The sequence below is a fragment of the Centroberyx gerrardi genome, chromosome 20 (assembly GCF_048128805.1).
Source record: "Centroberyx gerrardi isolate f3 chromosome 20, fCenGer3.hap1.cur.20231027, whole genome shotgun sequence".
Classification (NCBI taxonomy): domain Eukaryota; kingdom Metazoa; phylum Chordata; class Actinopteri; order Beryciformes; family Berycidae; genus Centroberyx; species Centroberyx gerrardi.
Window position 1 is genome coordinate 10,770,305 of NC_136016.1, and position 23,498 is coordinate 10,793,802.

The window sequence follows — 23,498 nt, forward strand, 5'->3', positions numbered from 1 at the left end:
GTTCACTTGTAAAGAAATAATGTGCCCCGTTATCATTATTTCACTTTTTTTGTTTCTTCTATGTATCATAAAAAAGGGAGAGAGAGAGGGTTCACAGCGGAGGCCGTCTTCCTTGGTGGCCTGACCAAGCCGCAGTTTACGTATGCGGCTGCCGCGAGGAAGAGCTCAGCGGTGGAGAAATGGTCCCTTCTGTGTTTTGAAGATTTGAGGAATAATTTTGGCATATCAAAACATGTTGGGAAAATGGAAACATTCGTGGATGATACACTAAACAAGTACACAGTTTATTTCTAAAATTACCTCCTGTGTGTGTGTGTGTGTTTGTGTGGGTGTTTTAGCATGTGTGTTTTATCGTGTGTGTGTGTGTTTGTACGTGTCTCTCTCTCTCTGTGTGTCTGTGTGTGTGTGTGTGTGTGTAGAGGGAGGGTGGGGTCAAGGGCTGCATCCTCAATTTACTCCTTGCACTTGCACACACTGCAGGTTTATCATTACTTCAGATTGTACATGTGATTAGGATTCCCTCTAATTTCCCCAGTAGAGGCCAAGACAGGATGTATTTATGTTCCCGCCCACCCGCAATTTCATTGGCTCCTACCGCGTCTCTGTCGCCCTCTCTCTTCTTCTCATTGGCCACCGAGGTGCCCGTCACCTAATCTGACGTCCGACACAAGTTTACAACTCTACACACGTGCGGCTGGTACATCAGGGCTCGTGGCAGCATCTCACACAGTGCGAGGATAGACACTTTCACCTGAGTGTTCAAACTGGTTGTGCATTGATGTCCTTAGCTTAACTATACGCGTCTAAAGTCACCTAACATTTTACTAGCTTGACTGTTTTGGGAGAGGGGGGCTTTTCACTTCCATACCTTTAAGCAGCAGGTACCTCATTTGTTATTTTGAAGGAGACAGCGAGGTGTTATCCACAGCCCACCGTGGATATACAGACTCAGTCCTCGGTTTCTTCATGGCAAGTAGACTCAACAATGTGTGCCTAGCATGGCTGTGGCTCCCGAACCGACCACCCAGGGACCGGTATGGCTTTTAGCCGCTTCTGTAAATTGGACCCCCCGTCCCGAGGCATCTTTAGGAAACCGGCGGTCATGCTGTGCTCCCTCCTCACCTCTCTCTTCCTCCTGCACTGCCTCACCGACCGCTGCAGCACCACCATGCCCTCCCCGGTGAAAGCCTCCAGCCGAGTTGTGGGGTTTTTCGCCGCCGACCTGCACGACTTGAGGTCGCCGAGGAGGAAAAGACTAGTGTACCAATGGACCGCCGGGTCGGACGGGATGAGCTACGGTGCCGCCACGCGCTACTCGCGGGTCACCGGAGATGAGGACGCGGGTCAGGGTTTGGACGGACCCCGGGAGCTGGACAGCGGGCTGCCGGAGGAGTCTCTCCTCCTGCCGCCTCTGGATTTAGTTCCCGCGAGGAGAGTGTCGCCGAGGTTCGCAGGTAAACTCAGTCCGCTAGGGGAGGGGACCAAGAAGCTGCCGCAGGCGCTCATCATCGGAGTGAAGAAAGGAGGGACCCGGGCTCTGCTGGAGTTTCTCCGGGTTCATCCCGACATCAGAGCCGTGGGAGCGGAGCCGCACTTCTTCGACCGCAACTATGAGAATGGACTGGAGTGGTACAGGTGAATATTAAGTAAATTATGTATGGAGGGTAAGCCCGCCGAAACTCAGTTTACTCACCTTTTATTTGCGGAATAGAGTTCACTCACCTTTTTAGACCGACATAAATTTTACTATAAAATTCATAGTCACAATAGTATCGAAATGAAGTAAGTTCTATGAATATTTTCAAGGAAAATTATTAAATTAATGTTCCTCTGAAAATCTAATTGATTTGTTTTGATACTGATATCCAACTTTTTATTTCCACTACATCAATGATAATGATGATTAGGCTACTTCAAAATATTTATTTAAGATTATGTGGGTCTATAGGAGTAGCCTAATTGTGCCTGCTATTTGAATAGGCAATGTGGACAGCCTGTTGATTTATTACGCTCCATTAGGCCTACTTTCATTAGATGTTATCGGGTTGTTTATTTTGTTGCAGGATTTTAGTTTGTCTGCTATTAAGTTGAAACTACTTTAGCTGTTCCATGTTCAGCGCCTCTCTGGAAGCTTGGTTTCCACCTTGGTTAGGCTACTTGTGGAATAAGACAAAGATAAATCAAACGTTTCCGTGATCTGTAACCCAAATTAAATAGGCCAGCCTATAGAGCCATCATTTAAAATACGCTGCAATTAAATTTTCCTCGAGGTTGATTCCTCCCTAATACCACGCCTACTTGCGCCTGTACGCCTACAAAAAAGTTTCAGCAAAATTTTCTTGTCACATTTTTGATTAATTGTGTTTATTTCACTGTAAGTACAGTGATATTGGCCTATGAGAATCACTTGTCCATAATATGCGGTAGACATTCATTTTCAAAAGAACTTTTTGGTTTTATCAAGGGTTCCAAATTATTATATTTTTGCTCTTGTTAATCATTTGATTTATTTCATTTTCCAACTAAAGCCATTAATAACCGAACTTTCTAAAGTTACCCACTAATTTATTAAATCCTTATTAGAATTTGCAACATTTGACACATAACTACCCCACTGCAACTCATCACTAATTGCATAGACATTTAATTAAGAGTTATTAGAGCTTATAATCTAAATAATGAAACAAACAATGTTCACTATAATGAGTTAATAACTTACTAAAAAAAACGTACTAAAACTAAAAAAAAAAGTATTGAAACAAGTTTGATAGGATATTTTACCACATGATTGTGAGAGGTTTTAAGACATCTAAGTAATTTTAGCGTAATTATATCTATTAAATTAAAATTACACTGAAATCTTAATTTAGTATATAAAATTGTATTGGTAGTAGGCCTCCTTTCTTACTTTTTACTTCTTCAAAACATGTTTTATAGACATTTAAGATAGGAAAAAACAAGTTTACAGTCTTGCAAACTGAATTTAAACTGAATTTGCTCCCACACAATCCAGGTCAAACCTGCCTGACAAAAAAGATACTTTGGTGAAACTCTTATCCCACAAAAACATACATTTATTCTCCCTCAGTGTCTTCATCTCCTCAAGGAGGAGTTAACCTTTTATATCGTGCATTCTCCTTGCTCAAGTCGGATTTGTGATTGATTTCGTCTGTCAGAGTGTGTGTGAGCGAGTGTGTGTTTGTATGTGTGTGTGTGTGTGTGTGTGTGTTCACATTTCCACGGGCCTATGGGGAATAATGGCTCTCCCTCTCAGTGGTTCTCTGTCTAATGGGGCATTGCCGACATTGCAGCTCTGTTATTAAGAAGGATTAGGGCTATAATGAAAGGTTACCTGAGTGTCTCAGGAGGTATAATTCACCTTTTGATTGAGTTAACACTACACACAGCACCCTCTAAAAGCCTGGAGACAAAACTTTTACTCTCACCCACGACAACTCCCCCCCTCACCCCCCTCACCCCCCCCACCAAACACCCCGGCTCTCTCCCATCTCCCACTCACACACCTCCCTCTTTGTGCCTCTCTGAGAGTGAACATTCTCTTTTCGCCATCACTCTTTCACACCCTTCTGTTTACCTATTCATCCATTGTGGGGTTTTATATCCATGAGGGTCCCATCTATCCCGAGGAGTTGCCAAGATTCTCTGGAATTTGGACCGTGCCTCCGAGGACAGACCTTAGTGCCGGTTACCCTTAATGCTGTCCATTTAAAACAGAAGGACCCTTGAATTGAAAAGAGGAATAAATAACTGTTACAACAGCGCGGCCCGCTCTGCAGGAGTGCATCTGTTCTATGGTGGAACACTCTTGTCAGCTCCCTTCGACAACGCCTGAGAGGGTTCCTGTTGATAGCCTTTGTGTGTGTGTGGAAGCTTTTGATAGAGTCACATTCATTTAAACTTGTTTGCTCGGGGTCAAGGAAGTGTTTTTGTTGGTCTAAGTGCCCGTCAAAAGCAGGAAATAAGTCCTATTGCGTCGCTGAACGTCACTGTCCACTAGTCAAACTGCCAATGTACCGTCCATACAGCTGGTTTCAGGTTTAAAGGTTATGAGGTTTTTCGACACACATGACAATATGAAAGAATTGTGCCAATGGCTAAGCAACAAAAACCCCCAAAACTAAGAAGAATCTCCACACTATTACAATACATGTCGAATACCCAAATTATCTTACTTTCGTACATTTTCTGCCTAATGGCTGACTAATTTCAACCTGTTTTGGGAAAAAAAACAAAAACAAACTCTGTTGGTGGTTGTATGAAACAAGGCCAGATTTTCCGTGACTAATCACCGTGTCCAATTTGCTGGAATTATGTGATTCTTTTCATTAGCAACTGTGAATACTTAAAACGTAGAGGCCATCTCAGGGGACTTGGGCTCTTTGTTTATTGTAAAGGCTGATATGTGTCCTCAGCATGAATCACTCGGGCCGGTCCCTATGGGAATGTGTGGAACATACTTTAGCACCTCAGAGCGCTTAATGTGACGTGGCAGCATCTCCAGCCTGCGTACAGCTTTCCCAGAATTATACTTGTCTGGGTTGTTATGGGAATTTCCATCAACTGCCTAAAAGTCAGTTGCACACCCACAGCTATGATGCAAAAATATGTAATTTATTGAGAAGGTTAAAAGTTACCATGTCGAAACATTGATGGCTTTTAACTTTCTTAATAAATTATATTTTTGCACAGGATGCAGGGTGTGTGACCAACTTTTTTGCTTTTTTGCGGTTTTGTTTTTCATCAGCCTTCAATGTTGGTGTGTGTTCCTGTCTAATTTCTGGGCTTCCAACTACTGCCAATAGTTGTGTAGAGCTCTGCCTCATCCATCCTCATTTATTCAGATCTTGGTAACCACTTTATTTCATTTTTTTCAAGGTTCGCGTGTAGCTTTCTGGGTGTTCCCAGCCAGTGTATCCAGCATGTTGACCTTACTCTGACCAAAGTGAAATGTAATCAACTTGAGGTTTTGCTAATGCGCTTCAAACAAAAACACTCATATTTTTAGCTTTGCCGAATAAAATGTCTTACTCTGTTTTCATGCGCTTTTATCCAGAGGCATATTTTATATGTGCCAGTCAGTCATGCACTCCCGGTGATTTCAGGCCTATTGTTAAACAGGAAACCAACACCAGGTCCAATTGTTCAGTCCGTCAGTGTTACATTACACTACACATTTCTCTATGGTGTAGCCAGATAATCACACACAACCTGTCAGGCTTTTGTTGTGGAAATGAGCACTCAGAGTGAACAAGGAGGTCAAGCACAAACACTGTGAAGTAAGAGAGAGGTCCCTGCTAAGAGTAGTCAGTATTATGTTTGCGGCCTACTAGGGTTTCTCCTCGCCCAGCGTTCACCTGTCTAGACCAGGGGGGGAGTCCCTGTTTGATGTCGGCAGACTGGTTGGATTAGGCCTCACCAGATCCCCTAATGGGTTAATTACCCTTCATAAAAACATGCGTGACCTCTAAAAGCCTGGGGCACCGTGCTGCCTCTGCCACCACACACATGCATATATAGATATACATACACAAACATCCACATACAGGCGCACGCATACACACATTCTTTCTTCTTCTCTCGTATACATACACACACACACACACACGCTCATCCTGTCCCCTCAGCTCAGACAGGCCTAACACATAACAAGACTGTGTAAAAGAAACTAATACCCAGGATATAAATGGGTGCATGGCGGCTTATGTGTCAGCAAGTCCTTTGTGTAGAGTTGATCAAAGTTTGAATTTGTTCTTGTGCCTTTATTTGAGGCTATGCTTGTCTGGGCTTTACTGGGCACAGTATTTTGCAAAAGTGTGTCCACTTGCTACGGCTGCTTTTTTAACGTATTTCCTAAGGTATGTAATAGTTGAAACCATGAGAGAGCAAATGAAAAGAGTATGCTCAATAAGAAAAATTGAATAATTGTATTAAATTAGGGGTTTCCCTGTTCATGAAATTGGCTTTATTTGAAAGGAAGTTCTGTAATGGCAGTAAAAAGTGGTCTTAATAATAAAAGCAGTGACCCAGTGGGGACTCGTATAGAAAGCAGGACTGTTCTGCTGCCTGATCTATGCCTCTGGATCGCACAGTGGCCTGTGGCGAGAGACCTTCAGATGTGGATATGCAGAGAACAAATCAAACTATAAGTTTTTTTTCCTGTAACTCAAATGCCATACAAGATCCAGATGTAAAATGTGTGGAATAATATTACATGCCTCGTCCATGTTTAAATTCCATGAATGCCAATTTCCTCTCTTTTGTGATTAGCATTCTTTCCTACATTAGTCTAGCCAAATGGGTTTGTTGACATGACTCAATTTTTGAAAAATTGTTCAAAGAAAATATACTTGCATATATTTGTCATGTGCTGCTGGTGAAAAGCCGTTGAATTCCCAGCATTTGCAGTGAGACCCTCTTCCAAGTTGTTCCTATCTTGGCTGTGTTTACAGTAGGTGTCAATTAAATGGGTGGCAGAGTTTAAACTCTGGCCTTTTTTGTTGCCGTCTGACATGTCACTTGTCATTCTGACAGTGCAGCGGTTTGGAGGACCGGTGGAAAGGCTGACATCACTCTAAATGGGAGAGGTTGGGATTTTAATAGTGAAGAAAATACTGCAGACCTTTTTAGTTCTGTGCGTTTGAGCAATGAGGAATTATATAATTGGGTAAATACAAGAAGTAGCTACAGTCGTTTGAAAGCAACCAGTCTTCTGCACCTCTAAACCCTGAAGCCTTATAACTTTCATTCACAAACACATAGAAAATTGGTCTAAAACGTTGTTATCTGCATGAGCTCTATCACAGTCTATCATGACCTTTCACATTACCTAATGTAAACCACTGTGAAGCAGATAGACTTATCTCAAGAGACTGGTGCTCTAACCCCTTACTATCATGGGTGGCTACATGTTTACTGAGTGCCTGAAGCAGGTTGTCATGCAAAAGCCACACACCAGCTGGAACATGAGGCCATGATCTAACAATGAGACCCCTGTGTGTGTGTGTGTGTGTGTGTGTGTGCGTGTATGTGTGTGTGTGTGTGTGTGTGTGTGTGTGTGTGTCTTTGTGTGCGAGCTGTAAGCACCTCCAGTGTACTTTTGGCGCTTGCTGCTGCCCTTGGATCTCTAGCCTGGACAGTTAAGACATGTTCCTCTGAGTTTTAAATAGAGCGATTGAGTTGAAAATAGTTCAATCCTCACCACCCACTCCCTTCACACCGCTCCATATACAAACACCAAAAAGCCCCACTTGCCTTCTTGGATTTATATAGCCATATCAAGCAGAAACCAGAAGAACATCAGGGAATATTTTGCTGTCGTGTTGGACAGCAAAGACGGGCGCGCGTGCGTGTGTGTGTGTGTGTGTGTGTGTGCGTGCTTGTGTGTGTACAAATGCTCACTTGAGAATGTCACTATCTCCATGGTCTCTGTATAGAGGCTTCGAAAGGAACCATTTGTTTGTGCATTTCTCCGAAGCACAGCAGAAAATTTTAATGCAGACTTAACACACTTCCCCTAATTGGTCCCTTGTTTGATTTATCCAATTTTGATGCTGCATTGGAAACAATACTGAGCTGTAATGAAACACCATTAACAGAAGGTAGGCAGGGAGTGGCCTCATATTTCAGGCTTTGTGGATTTGGATCAGGGGCACAACCAGATCAGCCAACGTGTGGCAGGTTTGTGGAAGGTGGGTGGGGTGGCGAGGGGTGGAGGGGTGGGGGGTGGGGTTGAGGATCTGGAGAGCACACATACAGGGGAAGTAACGTGATCCCCAGAGACCTCCTGAGCATGAGCTCCGAGCTGCCTTTGGGTTGTGAAAGTGATTATCATGGGGTATAATTGTAAAACAGGGACACAAGAGGCTCCCTCACCTCCTGCTGAAGGAATGCAACCCGCCAATGCCTGTAGTACCCGACCCCCCCCCACCCCTCCTCGACTCCTTGACCCCCGCCGCCCCCACCAACATCTTTGCACACCCTCAGCAGCTGACCCTAGGAGGCCCCATACAGGGGAGCTAGATAGAAGCAGGGGGACTGTCCAAAGTTCTGCCTGTCAGCAGCTGCCCTCTGGCATCCTGGGAATCTGCCCCCCAATGGGTGGGTGAGGACAGGCAGCAGGTGCAGGGTGTTCTGCAGACACCACCTGGATCCCCACCAGACACTCACACCTGATGTTTTCACCTGACACACCTAAAATAAGAGCTGATTGTTGTCTTCCTGGAGATGGAGGGGGGGGGGGGGGGTAATTGGTAACTTTCGGACAAATAGCTCAGGCCCCAGGGATCAGGAACCCCAGGAGCTTTGATGAGCATGTGCAGAAAGAGAGGGTGATTGATCACGGTCAGGTCAGTAAGGGCCACTCACAGGGCTGCAGCAGAATGTGCCACCCTCAGAGTTCAAAATGCCAACAGATGGTACTGTAACATTGGGGTTGGGTTACACTTGTGTATAGGATTCTGTTGTTTATTCACTTTTGGGTTTCTGTGTACTCTACTCAGCAACCTGTTTGACCCCGTCTTATCTCAAGCCCATTCAGCTCAGCAGCTGTTGGTCTTTTTTTTTTTACGAGGTATTAGTCGTTACATTATGAAGCATTTATTCAGGGATTCATATTTCAAAGGGAACACTTTAGATCACTCACCTAATGTGGGTATCCTTCATATTAACTGTACAACAATACATTTCACCGTAGAGCTAAGATTTATGGGAATCACTTTGATAATGTCTTAAGTTGAGATGTTTGACCTTTTCAAGGTATTACCTTTTAGTCTGCAACACAATGTTCTATTTCGAGGCAATATACCTCCAGAAGACCTTTACTGATTTAGTGGTTTTCAGGCAATGGCCATGAATGTCAGTGATGTTTATTTTCCTTGAGCTCCATGGAAACTTGCCATGTAATGTTTTCTAACATCACAGCACTACTACCTTCAGGCACTTCACATTGTATCCAACCAGTTTGACCGAAATGAAAATGAAAAAAATGAACCATGTTTGCCATTTCCACCCTGTACTATATTTTCTCTCCTCTGTTTGAGTTGTTTTTTGTTCTTGGCAGACCAAGGTTGATGGAAGTTAAGTGTTATCCTTCCACAAACAAAGAGAAACTGTAACCCTATCATCTGGCACTGCAGAGTCGTGTGCACGAGACGGCTTTAGACAAGACCGCTTCAGCTCCCATAGTGGAAGCGGACTAAACAAACCACGAAACAACCCCTAAAATTCATGCATATCAAGACTTTCAGAGGTTTTGCCAGAAAGCTTTAGGATTTTAGAAATGTGAAGCCAAAACCATGTTATTTGGGCACAGAAAGGCATGGTAAATGATGCATGGATGGAGCGTGTACGTGTTATAGCCCTCAATGGTGCGGATTGGCAGAATAAACCCACGCCTCAGCATGATGGATCTCTCTTTCCCATCTCGCAGGCAACAGCTTTATCACAGGACAGGGAGCCCTCCACATTTTCCACCAGAGAGAAAAAGACAGACAGACAGACAGAGAGAAAGGGAGGCAGAACCAGAGCTTTGGAAAGCCTGGGAACCAATAAAAAGAAGGAAGCCCTCTCCTCCTGGGTCCTCTGTTTTCCGTTTCGACTGTAATGTTTTCTCTAAAATGGGTTTGCCACATATTCAATTCTTTTTCTGGCACACGCCTCCGTCCTGTATTTCAAGTCATTGTAAAATTAAAAAACGTTAAGTATTTACTACCGAAGGAAGTTGGAGGTTCATCTTTCCAGCTCTTCGCTTCCATTCACTCTGCAGGAAAGTCTTTAGCTCTTTTCAAGGGCCTTTTTTAGGTCCTGCTGGCCAAACATGAAATTGTTTCCCTTTGGTGTCCTTCTGCCTCTGTGCTCAAAGGCCTGGACTCTGACACACTTGCCATGTGTGTTATCTGCAGCTGCCTGTGTGGTGATAGGATGGCACCAAACATCCTTTTTCTCCCTCGCTCCACCGGGGCATGGCCAGTGCCAGCCGCTTTGGCAGAGTCTGCCCTCCAGGCATGGGCAGAGGCCGTGCCAGGACTAGTGGAGATGGGCAGACGGCACCTCAGACACAACCTCGATTTGACTGCCCAACCTCTGTCGCCATGCAGAACAGAGAATTATACTGTAGCTAAGTTTGAGCCATAAGTGTGTGTGTGGCTTTTGGAGTCCATCTGAAATGTGGGATTGGCATTTTTCTGGCATGGCTGGCAGAAAGGCCAACACATTATTTCCTTCAGATGTTCTTTTCGAGCTTTCAACACTCATGGTTCTTTTTTACTTCCAATGTATTCTGTATACTCCTGCTAGATGATGAACAAAGAGTTGCATGGTGGTGGTGAGTGAAATAAAACATGCTGAAGATTAGGGTTTGGCAGTGCTATTGCCTCGGACCAGAAATCCTGCACAGTTTTTAAGAAGGCTAATAATGGAGCCGGTGAACGAAGAGAGAAGGACAGAACGCCGTTTAATCTGGCTTGAGAACTATTTTATTCCAACAGAAGCACCGCAGATCCATTACATGTGCCGCATTGAAAGCTACCTGGTTCCTCAAGTGGAAATCCAGCTGTTCAAACAAATGCTTTGCATAAAATCTATTGTATTCCAAAAATTGAACCGTTGCATAGCACAAAAGAGCCATTCACAGTGTTCTATAAGAGGATTTTTTTTTGACAAATTATCAGTCAAAGTGCGACACACATATTCCACGGACTGTTACAAAGCGCACGTTTACCCTCTATTTCTCATTCATAAAGACAAACAAGAAGCATTGCAATCCCAGCTGCTCTGCCTTTTTTCATTCTCTCTATCATTTTATTCGTTTGGAGGAAAGATGGCATACAGCTTTTACTAACTCCCCCAAGTGCCACGCGGCATGATTAAAGAGAGGAATGTGTTAGAAAATGAGTTTGCCACCCCGTACCCGTTTATTGATAGATGGAGTGCAACAGCACAGCCTGCGTCTTTTTGCATAAAGATGGAAGAGGGTGATAAAGGGTGTGTGTAGCGCTCAGGCCGTGATTGATATGCCCACAGCGGAGTGCAGGGAAGCCACCCAGTAATTCAATTAATCTTAACCTGAACACTAGTAATTGCTAATGTAACTAGCTCCGACTGTACATTAGACAGGAGGGAGATTGCTGTCATAGGGGCATGTCCTGCTGATGGAAGTAGGAAGGAACATCCTCGGTGCTCTGGAGTTGCACAAAAGGTCTCCGTTCACCATTATCCCTTCTTCTCCTAAAGATGAGGATTTGCATGTTAATGAGAGGAGCAGAGAACCCATTTCCTCAGCTTGGACCAATGCGATTCTGCAGAGAAATGGAACATATTAGGGAAGTTATGGATGCAGGAAAAGCTGATATTAGGTTCTCACTGCGGGTCTTCCTGGTAGACTCATCCTCCCAACAGAATCGTGTAGCTATGTGTGAAACAAGTGGACACTTAGCAAGGCACAAAGCACCGGTGTGGCTTGCAGGTGTCGTCTTTATTGGGTTCATTGATGGGAACAGATGCTTGTTGAAAATTAGAGTCATTGCTTTGTTGTTCTTTTGTGTCCTGTGCCTATTGGGCTCTGTACTCTTGCGTCCTGTAAACAGATGCCTTTGGATTGTCAGAAATCCTTTGAACACACCCTGAGATATTGATCCTGTTGTTTTGTGGAAGGGTACAACAGTGGTTTGGAGGTGTTGACCCGAAGAGACAGGAAGACAGGGCTTTTTATGGGTTGGTTTTATGCATCCTCTGGAAACTGGACACCTTGAGAACAGCGAATAAATCAAGTTTGCAGTAAAATCTATTTTTCTTACCCTCCTGTGTCTCATTCTTTTGCCACACCCATTTCTTCTTATCAACTGGGTTCCTGTCCTGCCCTGAACAAGCACAGCATCAGTTCCTGTCACTGAGTTCAAGCTGGATCGCCGAGCTCTGGAACGGACGCCAAGTATTTCTGAAAATTGATTCTGTGACATCAATACCTTTTTGTTTCATTTCTGCGTTATTGCTGCGTTTTTATTTATGCAGCTGGCTAGCTGCGGGTCGGCTAAGGTCAGTTTGGACTAAGGGTGTAACAACAGTGTCGAGCCTGTGGGACTTGACATGAGCCCAAGTCATTTTAACCGTCAAACATGTGGTGGGGCCGGGGCTTATTATATCATTATGTTGTCAGGGCAATTGTTTATCCTGACATCCTCGTCTCACACGGAGACGGCGTCCTCTAAAGCTTTATCCATTATGATCAACAGGAGGGGGAAGCTGGCTGTTTAGAACCGAGCATCAGACCAGACGGATCTACAAGATACAGCACTCAAAAGTCTTCTCTAACAAGATGGCTGTGTGTTCTTCACCCACTGTAGCTCCCGCCGCCTCCTCGAAACACGCCCCCATCAATTATTAATCCAACCAATTAGCAGGGCTGCATTATTCACCAGGAAGCTGTGATCACATCCATTAACAGAGCTGCCGCGCCTCATTGTGGCTCTCCCATGCAGCCCCTCGCACAGCCCACAATCCCCTACCCAGTGTACATATTGGGCCGTCAAATGGAGCCCCCCTCTGCCTCCAGCATGGGAACCTGTATGACCGCGCTGAGGAATATAACGTAATATGTTAATTTGCTGAAAAATCCCCATTACATCAGGGGATTTTTAAACTTTTCCAGCCTGTGGCACATATTAAGTATGCCTAAGATAGTTTTGTCATGCAGGGACCCACCTAAATCAAGAAACACCACATTAGATCAGTATTGTCCAAAATTTGCTTTTCATTGTAGTTTTATCACTTGCTGATGGAATTCCAAGTTTATTAAGCCTTCCCAATTTGGCTCTGATGAGGAAGTAGCATTTGCTGTCCTCCCACCGTTTCCCAGAGTCCGACTGCTGTCACTGGGATTTATGGAGCCTCGAATCCTTGAACGAAGTCGCTTCCTGTTTTTCCTCGTGTTTACCGGACACACGGGCGGGCAGCCGCACGTTGGATAAAAAGTGATTTATTTTCATTTGCTTATCTGCTTAATTGATGTCCCCCAGGCCTCCCTGACAACCATAATTTCATTACACAAACAATTTAGAGAAGTTTTATTAACACAAATGAGAGTTCGGGGCCCCCACTGGTTTGCATGTTGTTCCTCTGTATTTGGAGTCACGCTGTTCTTCACATTGACTCTTGTCAGCCTGAGCGCCCATAAGTGTCATTAATAACCTTTCTATCACCAATACAAATTAAAGAGAAAATGATTTTAATTATTAGTCTGTCTATTTATCTCCCTGATAAGTATTTCCCTCTGACAGTGAATGTAATGCACACCTTTCCAGGGGGAATCTGAACATCTGAAGAGAGGAATGGTAAATCTCTCTTGAAAAGCTCACGGCTTGCCAAGCAGAAAGCATGAAAATGTCCCAGTATGCTGTTTCACATTGAAATCTGAGTGGAGTGAACAGTGGGTAACTAAATAAAAACCAGAGAATAACTTGGCCGAGGCTGAAGATTTCCCCCCCATTTCTTTGTTAGCAGGGGAAACATTTGCTTACAGTAAGAAAAAGTCAAATCCAATTATTTTGCGATAAGCTATGGAATCAGTTTTAATCATGTTTTTTTTAAATTAACATTTTCTGTCGTTTGTCATGAAGCTGATTTCACAAGTGTTGTTATTCCGGTTCGACAAGAGTAATTTCCTTCATCATTGAGTGTTTTGAAAATGTTATTGCATCTTATTACTTGGAGGAAAACAACTGCCCCGTGCTTGAATTATATACTAAGACAGTCAGAAAATGTCTGTTTCACACCTTAGTGAGCTGTAATTCATTGGAATGAACCAATTGGTTTCTGATTTAAAATACTTGCCCTCAGCCAGATTCTCATTATGGCCATTGAGACGCAATTGTATTGATTTTGTTTCGTTTAGGATTCACCAGAAGCATTGATTTGTGTGCCTGCTGAGACAACTGTGTGTAATTAGGCTCATATTGTCAGGGGGTCACCCCAGTATCGCCCCAGCTGTAGTGGTCCCCAGTGATGCTTCTGTGCTTTCCTTTCCCTGTGAGAGCTAATGGAGAACCCTATACACATACACATACATTGGAATGCACGTATATACGCTTGCACACACACACACATACACACACAAACTCAGTGGCTGTAGTGGGCAGGTCTGTTTCTGACATACCATTCATTACATCATATTATTTTCCACTCAGCCCAGCAGCACCAGTGAATAATCTCTTTCACTGCCCTGTTTTTGCTCTTATGTTTCTTTTCTCTTTCTTGTATCCAACTGGCTTTTAACAGGGTCGGCTCTGGCAAGGCGTAAATCCAGCAGGAGGGATTTCCCTCGCCCACAAAGCTTTCACTTCTGGCATGGAGTGCCACTGCTCGTTTCTAGCTCTCCCTGATGAACTCTTGGATGCACATTATAGCGAAATGGCCCTTTATAAGAGCTCTTTTGAGTCTCCAGGTGAATGTACATGCACATGCAGACGCACACGCACAGAAAAGAAAAACAAAATACCTGCACAACACACTGACCCATAACTGAAACACTACAGTATATGCACACAAACACATAACACACATGCACAGACGCACACACTAACACACACACACACTGTAAATGCATTTGGTACACTGGAGCAAACACCCTCATATAGTCATGCATTCAACTCAGTGGCCCAATCTGAGTTACTTGCTACAGATTTTACTTCTACCTCACCTCCATTTATTCTATAGGTTTACAATTGCATTACAGGACCGTAATGTAAATGCAAATGTGATTGAAAGTGGTTCATAATAGTTTCTATTCAATTGTCATGAATATGAATGGTGTTAATATGCGTTTCGTTCTGGTTTGCTTCTTTTCTCAGTAAACGTATTCTCTTGAATGATCGTGTACACCCAGCCCATCCTCATGATTGTCTTTACACTCTATTTATTTATTTTCTAATTGTGATTTGGATGGCCCATATTTATTCATGCCATGGCCTCTGTCTGTATGTAAGGCACATCCGTCATTCAAGCCTGGCAGAGTTTGACTCAATAACAGCGCAAATATTCAGCCATTATCTCTCTCCGGAGCACTCCCTCAATGTTAATGTGTTTTTAGGACGATTACATCAACGTGAAATATTGAAAAATAACCCTCTGATTGATAACATGAATCATCAAGCCTCTGTCCCCTCCCCCTTGAACACCTCATTTACCATCTCCGTGGCAACGTGCTGGGAAGCTGCCTACGTGTAATCACCTGCTCGCATGAGATCTGGTTATGGCGCTGGCTTAGTAATCAGGCCGGCCTGGGGAGAATTAGGACATTCGTTATTGGACTGATATGGGCAAACAGCTGCAAGGGCCGTGCCTCCGTAATGCCATACATAAATATACTGCAGACCTGCTCGTAAAAGAATGAAGTGCAACATCCCTCATGCAGATAACTGTTAATCTGTAGCCGTTCATGTAATAGAGCCTTTCAATCAGTCATTTGGCTCTGCTGCAAGGGTTAACCCGTTGAATGCTGGGGGTAAAAGATTAAAACAAGGCCTCAGTTGTTTTTCACAATGGCCAACTAATTTGGATGTCCCGGCAGCGGGCAGAGCTGCGTATCGGGCTTACGACCTTTGCCATAGATCATTTTCTCTCTCCCATCTTTCCTGTCACTCACCATATTATCAAAACACAGCAGATTGCTTGAATACAGTGAAAGAGCCAAAGCTGACCAACTGATGTTTTGAATTATTTCGCAGAGGCACATCATTTGCGTTGGTGGTTTGTGTCAGTTTTGCCTCTGTGCTCCAACTCACTTTCCAGTTTCAGCAGAGCGCCGTTTTTAGCAGGAAGGGGAAAAAAAGCCTGTGCTACACTATACGCATTGTCCTAACCCCGACAATGAGGTTCTGCCCTGTAATTACGTTCTATTTCTAAAACCATCCGTCTTTTCTCACAGAGAGCTGACAGGCTAAAACATTAGCACGTTGTCAGCGGCTCCTCAGACGCTGCAGCTCTCGGTTACACTTCACATTATCTTGCACCCTCAATAGTTCCCAGCTCCCCAGATGGGGTTACCTATACTCTGCAGCCTGGCGAGGAAGAGGAGGTGTTTTCCTGTGGCACGGTCAGTTTAGCTCGGCCACGACGGGGCCTCCTTGTTTCTCACTGGGGGTCTTTTGAATTCTGGGTCAGAGCTCAGCCCCGGGCAACCGCCGGCTCCGCTTTAGCCATTCTGTGGCGTTTTACCCACTGTGACACTCTACAGCGGGCTCGTTCAACACCTCATTTTTCACCTTTTCTTTCAGCGACAACCTGTTCCCCGTCCCGCCCCACCTCACCGGAACCGCTCGCAGGCAGCGTGAGCTCGTGCAACTGGTGCTGATAGCGCGGCGACCTCACACGCCTCGAAATCACCTGTTCGTTATGCGCGGCACTGCTGCCTCGACAGAAACGAGCTGCGCAAAGTTCCATTTTCCCCCGGGCTATTTATTTAATGGATAATGCAAGGGACGCAAAATGGAAATCGCGCGTTCGACCATGTCGTTAACCCCGACTCCTCCCTGCCTGCCTTCCCCACGCTGCATTTATTCTCATCCCTGGTGAGCATAAATCATTTTGGTAACTTGTTATTACCAAGCTCGTTATTTATTCTCCCCAATGTTTAAAGAGAAGCGGGAAAAAAAAAAATCCTATCAAATATTTAAAGCCTCTGGATGCGAGTAAAGGAGCAGAATCTTCATCTGCTTCTGTCTGTTTCTCTCTGGCACGACAATCTAGGAAAAAAACCCAGAGAGATTCTGCAAGCCTGTATGTAATGAGTTTATGTCGAAAGGAGCGATAAGAGGGAGCTTTTATACATGCTAATCTCTGCCCCTCTCCGCTTCTCCTGTGGCGGCAGGACGGCACGGAGGGTGAGGGGTTGCTGGTGTGCTCGCCGTGGCTTGGCACAAAGATGAGGAAAACGATGCGATGTTGCCAGGCGCTTTGTATTCTGAGCCTAGGAGGAGAGAGAGGGAGGGAGGGAGAGAGGGAGAAAACGAAATAGGAAGTGAGGAAGAAAAAGAGAGGCAGCGAAGGATGGAGGGACGCAGAAGAAGAGAGAGAGAGAAATGTAAGGAAGGGTTGAGAAGGAGAGGAAGAAAGTGAAATAGAGAGAGAGGAAGGGAGTGAGATGGAGAGAGTGGAATAGGAGGGAGGGCGAGAAGGAGGGGGAGGTAGACAGAGAGGAGAGAGCACGGAGACAGTGTAATCACTTTTACACCCCCACTACTGCTGTCTGCCTGATGCTTGACTCTTATCCCCAGCCTTCTCCTCCTTCCCCACTCCCAATATCTCACACTTTCTATCTTCCTTTCTTTTTTTCCCCCCCTCTCACTCAGTCTAAACAGAAACCTGAGCTCGTGGGTTATGGGCATATGCTGTATGCTATCTTAACTTTTGTTCAGCTAGGTAATGTTAGAATCTCTTGTTAGACTTCATGTGCTCCCATTCCAATACCATGTTTAAAGTTGACTGTCAAATATTTTCCTTTCATTACATTACAACTATCATATTTCATATGGAAATGATGTCTTACTGCCTCTTGCATTCCGTTGCCGGGTCCTGAAAGAAAGAGAACAATTCAAAAATTGTAATGCAATTTAGTATGAAACCGACACCAATTCCCTGCCGTGAGGTGCTCCACGCTGACCGAGAGCAAACTACAATGATCTCCTGAATTCCCAGGGAGAAGGTCTGGCAGCCCCTCTACTCCACCTCTGTTGGCTGAGATACTACCGGACTAATTTTGGCTTCTCGATGTTAGCCTTTGAACAGAACAATGGGTCCTTTTCAGAAGTTGTTCTATTTTAGAAAATCCCAGGCGGTTTGCAGTCAGAGCTCTCAGAAGTAAGCCAACAAGACTAACTTGGGCTTTCAACCTGTCAAGTACTTACTTTAGTTGTGTGTGTGTTTGTGGTACAGTACGATTTGGAGTACAATTACACCGCTGTAAATGATCGACATTGACATGCGTACCTTTGCTGTGGTTATAGTAGGGAAATATTGCTGAATATTAAATCAGCTACCCTGCTGCAGTGGCTTGAAGATTGTTGAGTCTGTAGATGTTTTAATTTGCTGATTTATGGCTTTGAGGATGCACATAACATCATTTCCAAAAGCTTTTTACAATGAATTGTGTGGCTACAAAGTGCAGTGAAAAACACGCTCTAATTTATAACCTTGCAGCAGCCACACATACAATCATGCCACCGCCACACCCAGCCGGTCCTCACTCCGTCTCTCATCTTCTCCTTGCATTGAATCTAGACATAAGACCAAACATTGTGTACGTTGTCATCTTCATAGCAGCTGATAAATGCCAATAGATGATCTTCTTTTCTAGAGATGAATCTCTGCGCTGTCTCGCTGTCCTCACCTCTTGTTAATGTAAATTGGAGGCGGCAGTGAAACCTTCTTACACGGCCCTCCCTAGGCAACCGTGACACTAATTCATTCATTTTTACAGGAGCTCCCCACTGGATGTTAGCCGACTGTGATGGCGAAACACAAGCCATAGCGAGCCCTGCTGCTATGTCCCTCCTATAATGGAAAACAGATGCAGGCGAAAACTGAAACTACTCAGGATTAAAAGTAGCTAAGCATTGTTGATTGTAGGTATGCCAGAGTTTGAAACAAGCTGCAATTCATCATTGCCCCAACCGTCTCCGGGTGTTTACACCAGGATAGGGTAATGGAGCAACGCGTGATAAGGATATGCTACATTGACAAAAATAATGATACTGGTTTAAACTTAATATGATAACAGATATGCGTGCTGCCGTACGATTAATACTGTATTGTTGTATCTACAGTAGATGCCTTTTTTGTAGCCGCAGCCATAATTTCGTTCCCCTTAAATGGAGCCTGCCGTTTTGAGCACACCACTGTAACCTGGTGAGCAAACAGTATCATTTAAGCACATCCGTAAGAGTTTAATGACCGTATGCTCCTTTTGCGTATATGAGACATCTTCTCGAGTCCGCTCACGTTTCCCCGCACTGATAACTGTAATGAAACCATCATCTCTGATTTTACAAGACTGTGTTTAATAAGCCCTCTACTGGAATACTTATTAGATCATAGAGGGAGTGCTGAAGGGAGGGCTGACGAACACGGCAGTGGCTGGGCTGGAGCCTCAGTCTCTCCGACAAAGCAACGGAGGGGTGTAGCATACAGACCGTCATGTATGGAGCTGTTTCTTTACTAAAGAGCCCAAAAGCAGTGAAAATCTTCAAGAGCGAAAACATGCACAGCCATAATCAAGAGGCTGAACTTATTTGGGCGTTTTCACACCAATAAGAGGAGAAAATGTCAAATGGGACAAATGTTTGCTAGTGAAATCAATAACCATCCCTGAGCTAGAGAAATGCTCAGGAATGCTGGTGCCAGTGTGCCTCACAATCTACAAAGAGAGAAGGGGGGGATGGGATTGTCTTTTTGCCAGCCCATCATTTTGTGGCTGCGTTCTTAGAAATTCACAGTAAGGATGTGAAACTGGGCTTGAGTTAGAGACGGGTAATCTCTTATCAGACTTTAGCCCTAATATTTATAAATCACAAGCTTTTATGTCTTTTTCTGAGCTGTAATACTTCAATTGCTTCTTCTCCCAACATCAGCAGCAGCGGCACACAGACGGGATCTGCGCCGGCAGAAATTTGGCTCAAATCGGATATCTTTTCAGTGACAGTTTATGTGGTATATTCAGCAAAGACTGAAATGTTTATATTGAATGTTTCAGCAGCTTGAAAATCACCATGGTAATGGTCCCAAAGACAAAAGCCCTAGCCTTTTGTCATGGGTAATTATCGCAGAGCAGTCCCCTCAAAGCCTTCCATTTGGCTCTGAACAAATTCACATTTAATTATGCTCTCATGCTTTTGACACAGAGCTTTTTTTTTTTTTTTTTCAAATCACGCTTAAATGTGGAATTTAAATACTCATTGAAATGGTTTCGTTTGAGGCAATTGGTTCTCTGTGAATTTTTTTTTTTTCCCAGATTATTTCAATACCAGAAACTACAGAGCCTGGATAAAGAAGGCTATTGAAAGGCCACTTGAATTTTTCTAATGAAGTCACCTATATAAGCTGACATTCAAGAAACACAATACCTTGAAAATGAGCTCGAGTATTAAAACCCAAGTTTTAGGTGTCTTATCTCCCGCAAGCCGTTGAGACCCTAAAAAACTGACTTGGCAGAAAGAAAAATAGCAGCGAGCTGTTGCCAAAGCCGATCCCATTGAAGTGGCATCTCCACAAGGCTCTGTCTGAAACTCCATGTAACTCTGAACAAGTGGGTCAGAGAAATATGAAAAAGTAATGTGTGTGCTGTGTCTGAGAACCTGCTCACAGAATGCACACCCGGATCCCACGTGCTGACATTAGACTCGTGCTCCCATTGGGGTTATGTTTGTCGTTTAGGTCTTAAGGAGTCATGGTTTGATAGGACTGGAGCATAAATCGATAAATGCAAAAAAAACAACAAAAAAAGAAAACAGTTGCATCCAATGCTTTCATTTGACTGGAAATGAGACGAGGATGGTCCAAGATCTCAGTTGGGGTGGACTATACATTAGGCTCACTTTCTATCTGTGTGTCTCTTTCTTCACTCCCTTTCTCTTTCTCTCCCTCCCTCTCTCCCTGTCTCCCTCATCACTCTCTCTCCCATTTCGCCCAATCCACTCTTCACTCCGCCACCCCGCTCCCCTCTCTGATAATATGCAGTCTGGAGCTGTAAGTGAGTGGACCGTTAGTCTGCGTCTAAAAGGTTTTGAGTTCTCAGATGGTTGGAGTGTAGCCCGTAGCCTCTTCGCCTCCCTCAGTCACTCTTCCGCCACAGTTAGGGAGGGTGAATAATTCACAAGCAAGTTGCCACAAAGATAAAGCTTATTTTTCCCCTTACGCAATAAACTGGGGACTCACACTCAGCACCAGGAAAAAAAAAAGGGCTCCGCTTAAAACACTGCTGATAAATTTATAAGAACATACTGCAAAGCTAACTCTATAAATTTTTTACTAAATCGCATAGCGGTTGTTATATGGAAAGAAAAGAGGGGAGAAAAAAAAAACAGCCAATGCTCACTGGCAAGGAAAGTGTCCAGCAGGGAGATTTATTTGCACAAGATTTGATGAAAAATAGAAATAAAAATCCTCACTCTGTTTTTACTTCAGTGTAAGATACAATATTATTCCAGCACCCCATTTATCAACAATTTTCACCCGGTAACACAATTTATAGGTCAGATAATTTGTTTTTTTTCTTTTCCAGCCAGAATTTATGAGTTCTGTAATATTTGAGTATATGAAAAAATAGAGATTTTCAGAGCACAGCCAGACAAGAGATCAAGAGATTTCCATGTTGCAGTGGCAAGAGGCCAGCGCTGTTTTTTCTACCCTTGTGTTTGAGGTTAGAAGTCCTTGTCTGAATGCTCTCAGCAGCTTGTATGTGACTGGATCTAACACAAATGAGACTAGACAACACAAATAGCTTGTGAGCCTTGTGCCGAGTGTTTTTGTACCAGGGGATAGACTGGTCCCCGTTTGCCATGTTGCATAACTCTCCGTCATTGTTTTTCTCAATACAACTGTTTGCTTTTTTAGCTTTTGTAATTTTCAGTTATTTCAATATCCATTGTGTTCAGCAAGATCATGTTACAAGTGTCAGCTGAATGTTGTGCTCAGTAAGGTTCACGAAACCCACTCAAATCCTTCTGTTTAATTTGAAAAATGCACAATCATCTGACAATGAAGTTGTTTTTGTTAAAGCTGACATTTTCAAAGTTTTACATCCGCAGTGACTTTGTTAATCTCTGTTATCTGTGTCCCCAGTGTACTGCGGCGTTCCTTTCCTGGCCCTACTTATTCTTTATCAAAACCTTGTCATTTCCCTGAGGGAAACGGTAGGCCCTGTCCTCCCATGTTTTTTCCAAGAAGAGATGACTCTTTCTTATCTAGTAATTGTGTCCCTCTCAAAATTGCTTCCTACCCCCTACAGTTCCCATGCACCACTCCAATTCCTCCCACTGTTCCCCTGAACATACCCGACATTATTTCTGGTTAAGTTTCCTCAAAGTGCCAGTTGCAAGAGAAGGAGGTTTTGTTTCATTAACATGTTTCCCACAGAATCAGGAGCTGTACACAACACAACATCCTGTTGATCTTGAAGTAGAACTCCGACCTTTTTTGACCTGGACCCTATTATCCCGTCTTTTTCCATCATACTGATTGATTCTGACCAAATTCGTGTCAGCTGCTTCACTGTAGAGCTACTTGTATCTTGCTTGCCTCTCTAATACAGCGCTTTAGGGCCAATGGACACCCAAAGCCTTTTTCAAAGTCAAAACTGTCTGGGAAACTTTAAATAATTTTCATCTTCATCTTTTTACCAACAGATCTGATTACAGAGTGAGCATCAATATTTTGAAAAAGACATGCTTTGGGTGCTTATGGGGTCAATTTATGGAGTATCATTGGCCTGTATGGAGTTTAAAGGACTGTATTAGAGAGCCACCCATCCTGGCAAGCAAGATGAAGGTAGCTCTATTGTTCAAGTTTGGTCAGAATCGATCGGTATGATAGGGACAGTAGCATAAAGACTTCCTCTTTAATGAGATGCGTTAATCTTTTGTTTAAATATTCTAGCAACAGAGAACACAAGACACTCAAGTGTATTACGGGCAGCCTATTATGGAGGCTGTGCGATTTAGACAGCGTTAACACTGTGTAGCCATATTGGAGGAGTACTTCACTGTCCAGGAAGAGGAGGGTTTAGAGCTGTAAAGTGCAGGTGGGCGAGGATTATAAATCCATCGGAGGAAAAAAGATCAGGTGGTCTGATCCCACAGGACTGAAGCTGTCAGGGTCGTAGAGAGGACGCTTATCCTGAACTGGAGCGCATGCTTCTGGGGAGCTCACACCTGTAATCCCTCAGTGATAAATGGCTGGATCTCTCACCAGCCAGAGCAGCTGATGATGCCTACCACACTGCACTTCTAACTGCTTTTTGCCAGCCCCACTGTATAAAAATAACAGTATGATCAATTGAAAGGGAGGTAAATTAGATTTTATAGCACACCTGTCCTTTTGTCATTCATTAGCGATTACAGTGGGAATCCCAGAGGAATTTGCAGAGGTTGTACATCTCACATCATATGTCTCCTCTTGCATGCCATTATGTACGGCAGTGCCGCCGGCGCCTGCAGCCGCAGGGCAGGTAAAGGGCTGCACAGCAGCAGGTTGACGGAGCAGTAAAACAGGCCCCTAGAGGAGCGGGCTTTCCCTTCACCACACAGCAGTCATTACTCTAAATCACCCCCCCCCCCCACCCCTTCCTCCTCCTCTCTCTCTCTGACCTCCGCTAGCATCCACTGACCTGGAAAATGTCTGGTGAGCCGAAGCCACCAAGAGCGGCGCTGGCCCTCGCTTCCCCTGCAAACAGCAAAAATATTGAGCCAATTACAAGATTATTATCTGGTGGTAGT

The 23,498-nt window shown here is 44.1% G+C and overlaps 1 protein-coding gene across 1 annotated transcript in view; it reads left to right on the forward strand.

The window, feature by feature from the left end:
- The first annotated feature begins 746 nt into the window (after positions 1–746).
- Positions 747–23,498, forward strand: part of LOC139913745 (heparan sulfate glucosamine 3-O-sulfotransferase 3A1-like) — a 28,529-nt gene continuing 5,777 nt past the window's right edge. The window contains exon 1 of the mRNA XM_071901871.2: positions 747–1,635. Coding sequence (XP_071757972.1) covers positions 1,037–1,635 — 599 coding nt within the window. The 5' untranslated portion in view covers positions 747–1,036. The remainder of the gene's footprint in view (positions 1,636–23,498) is intronic.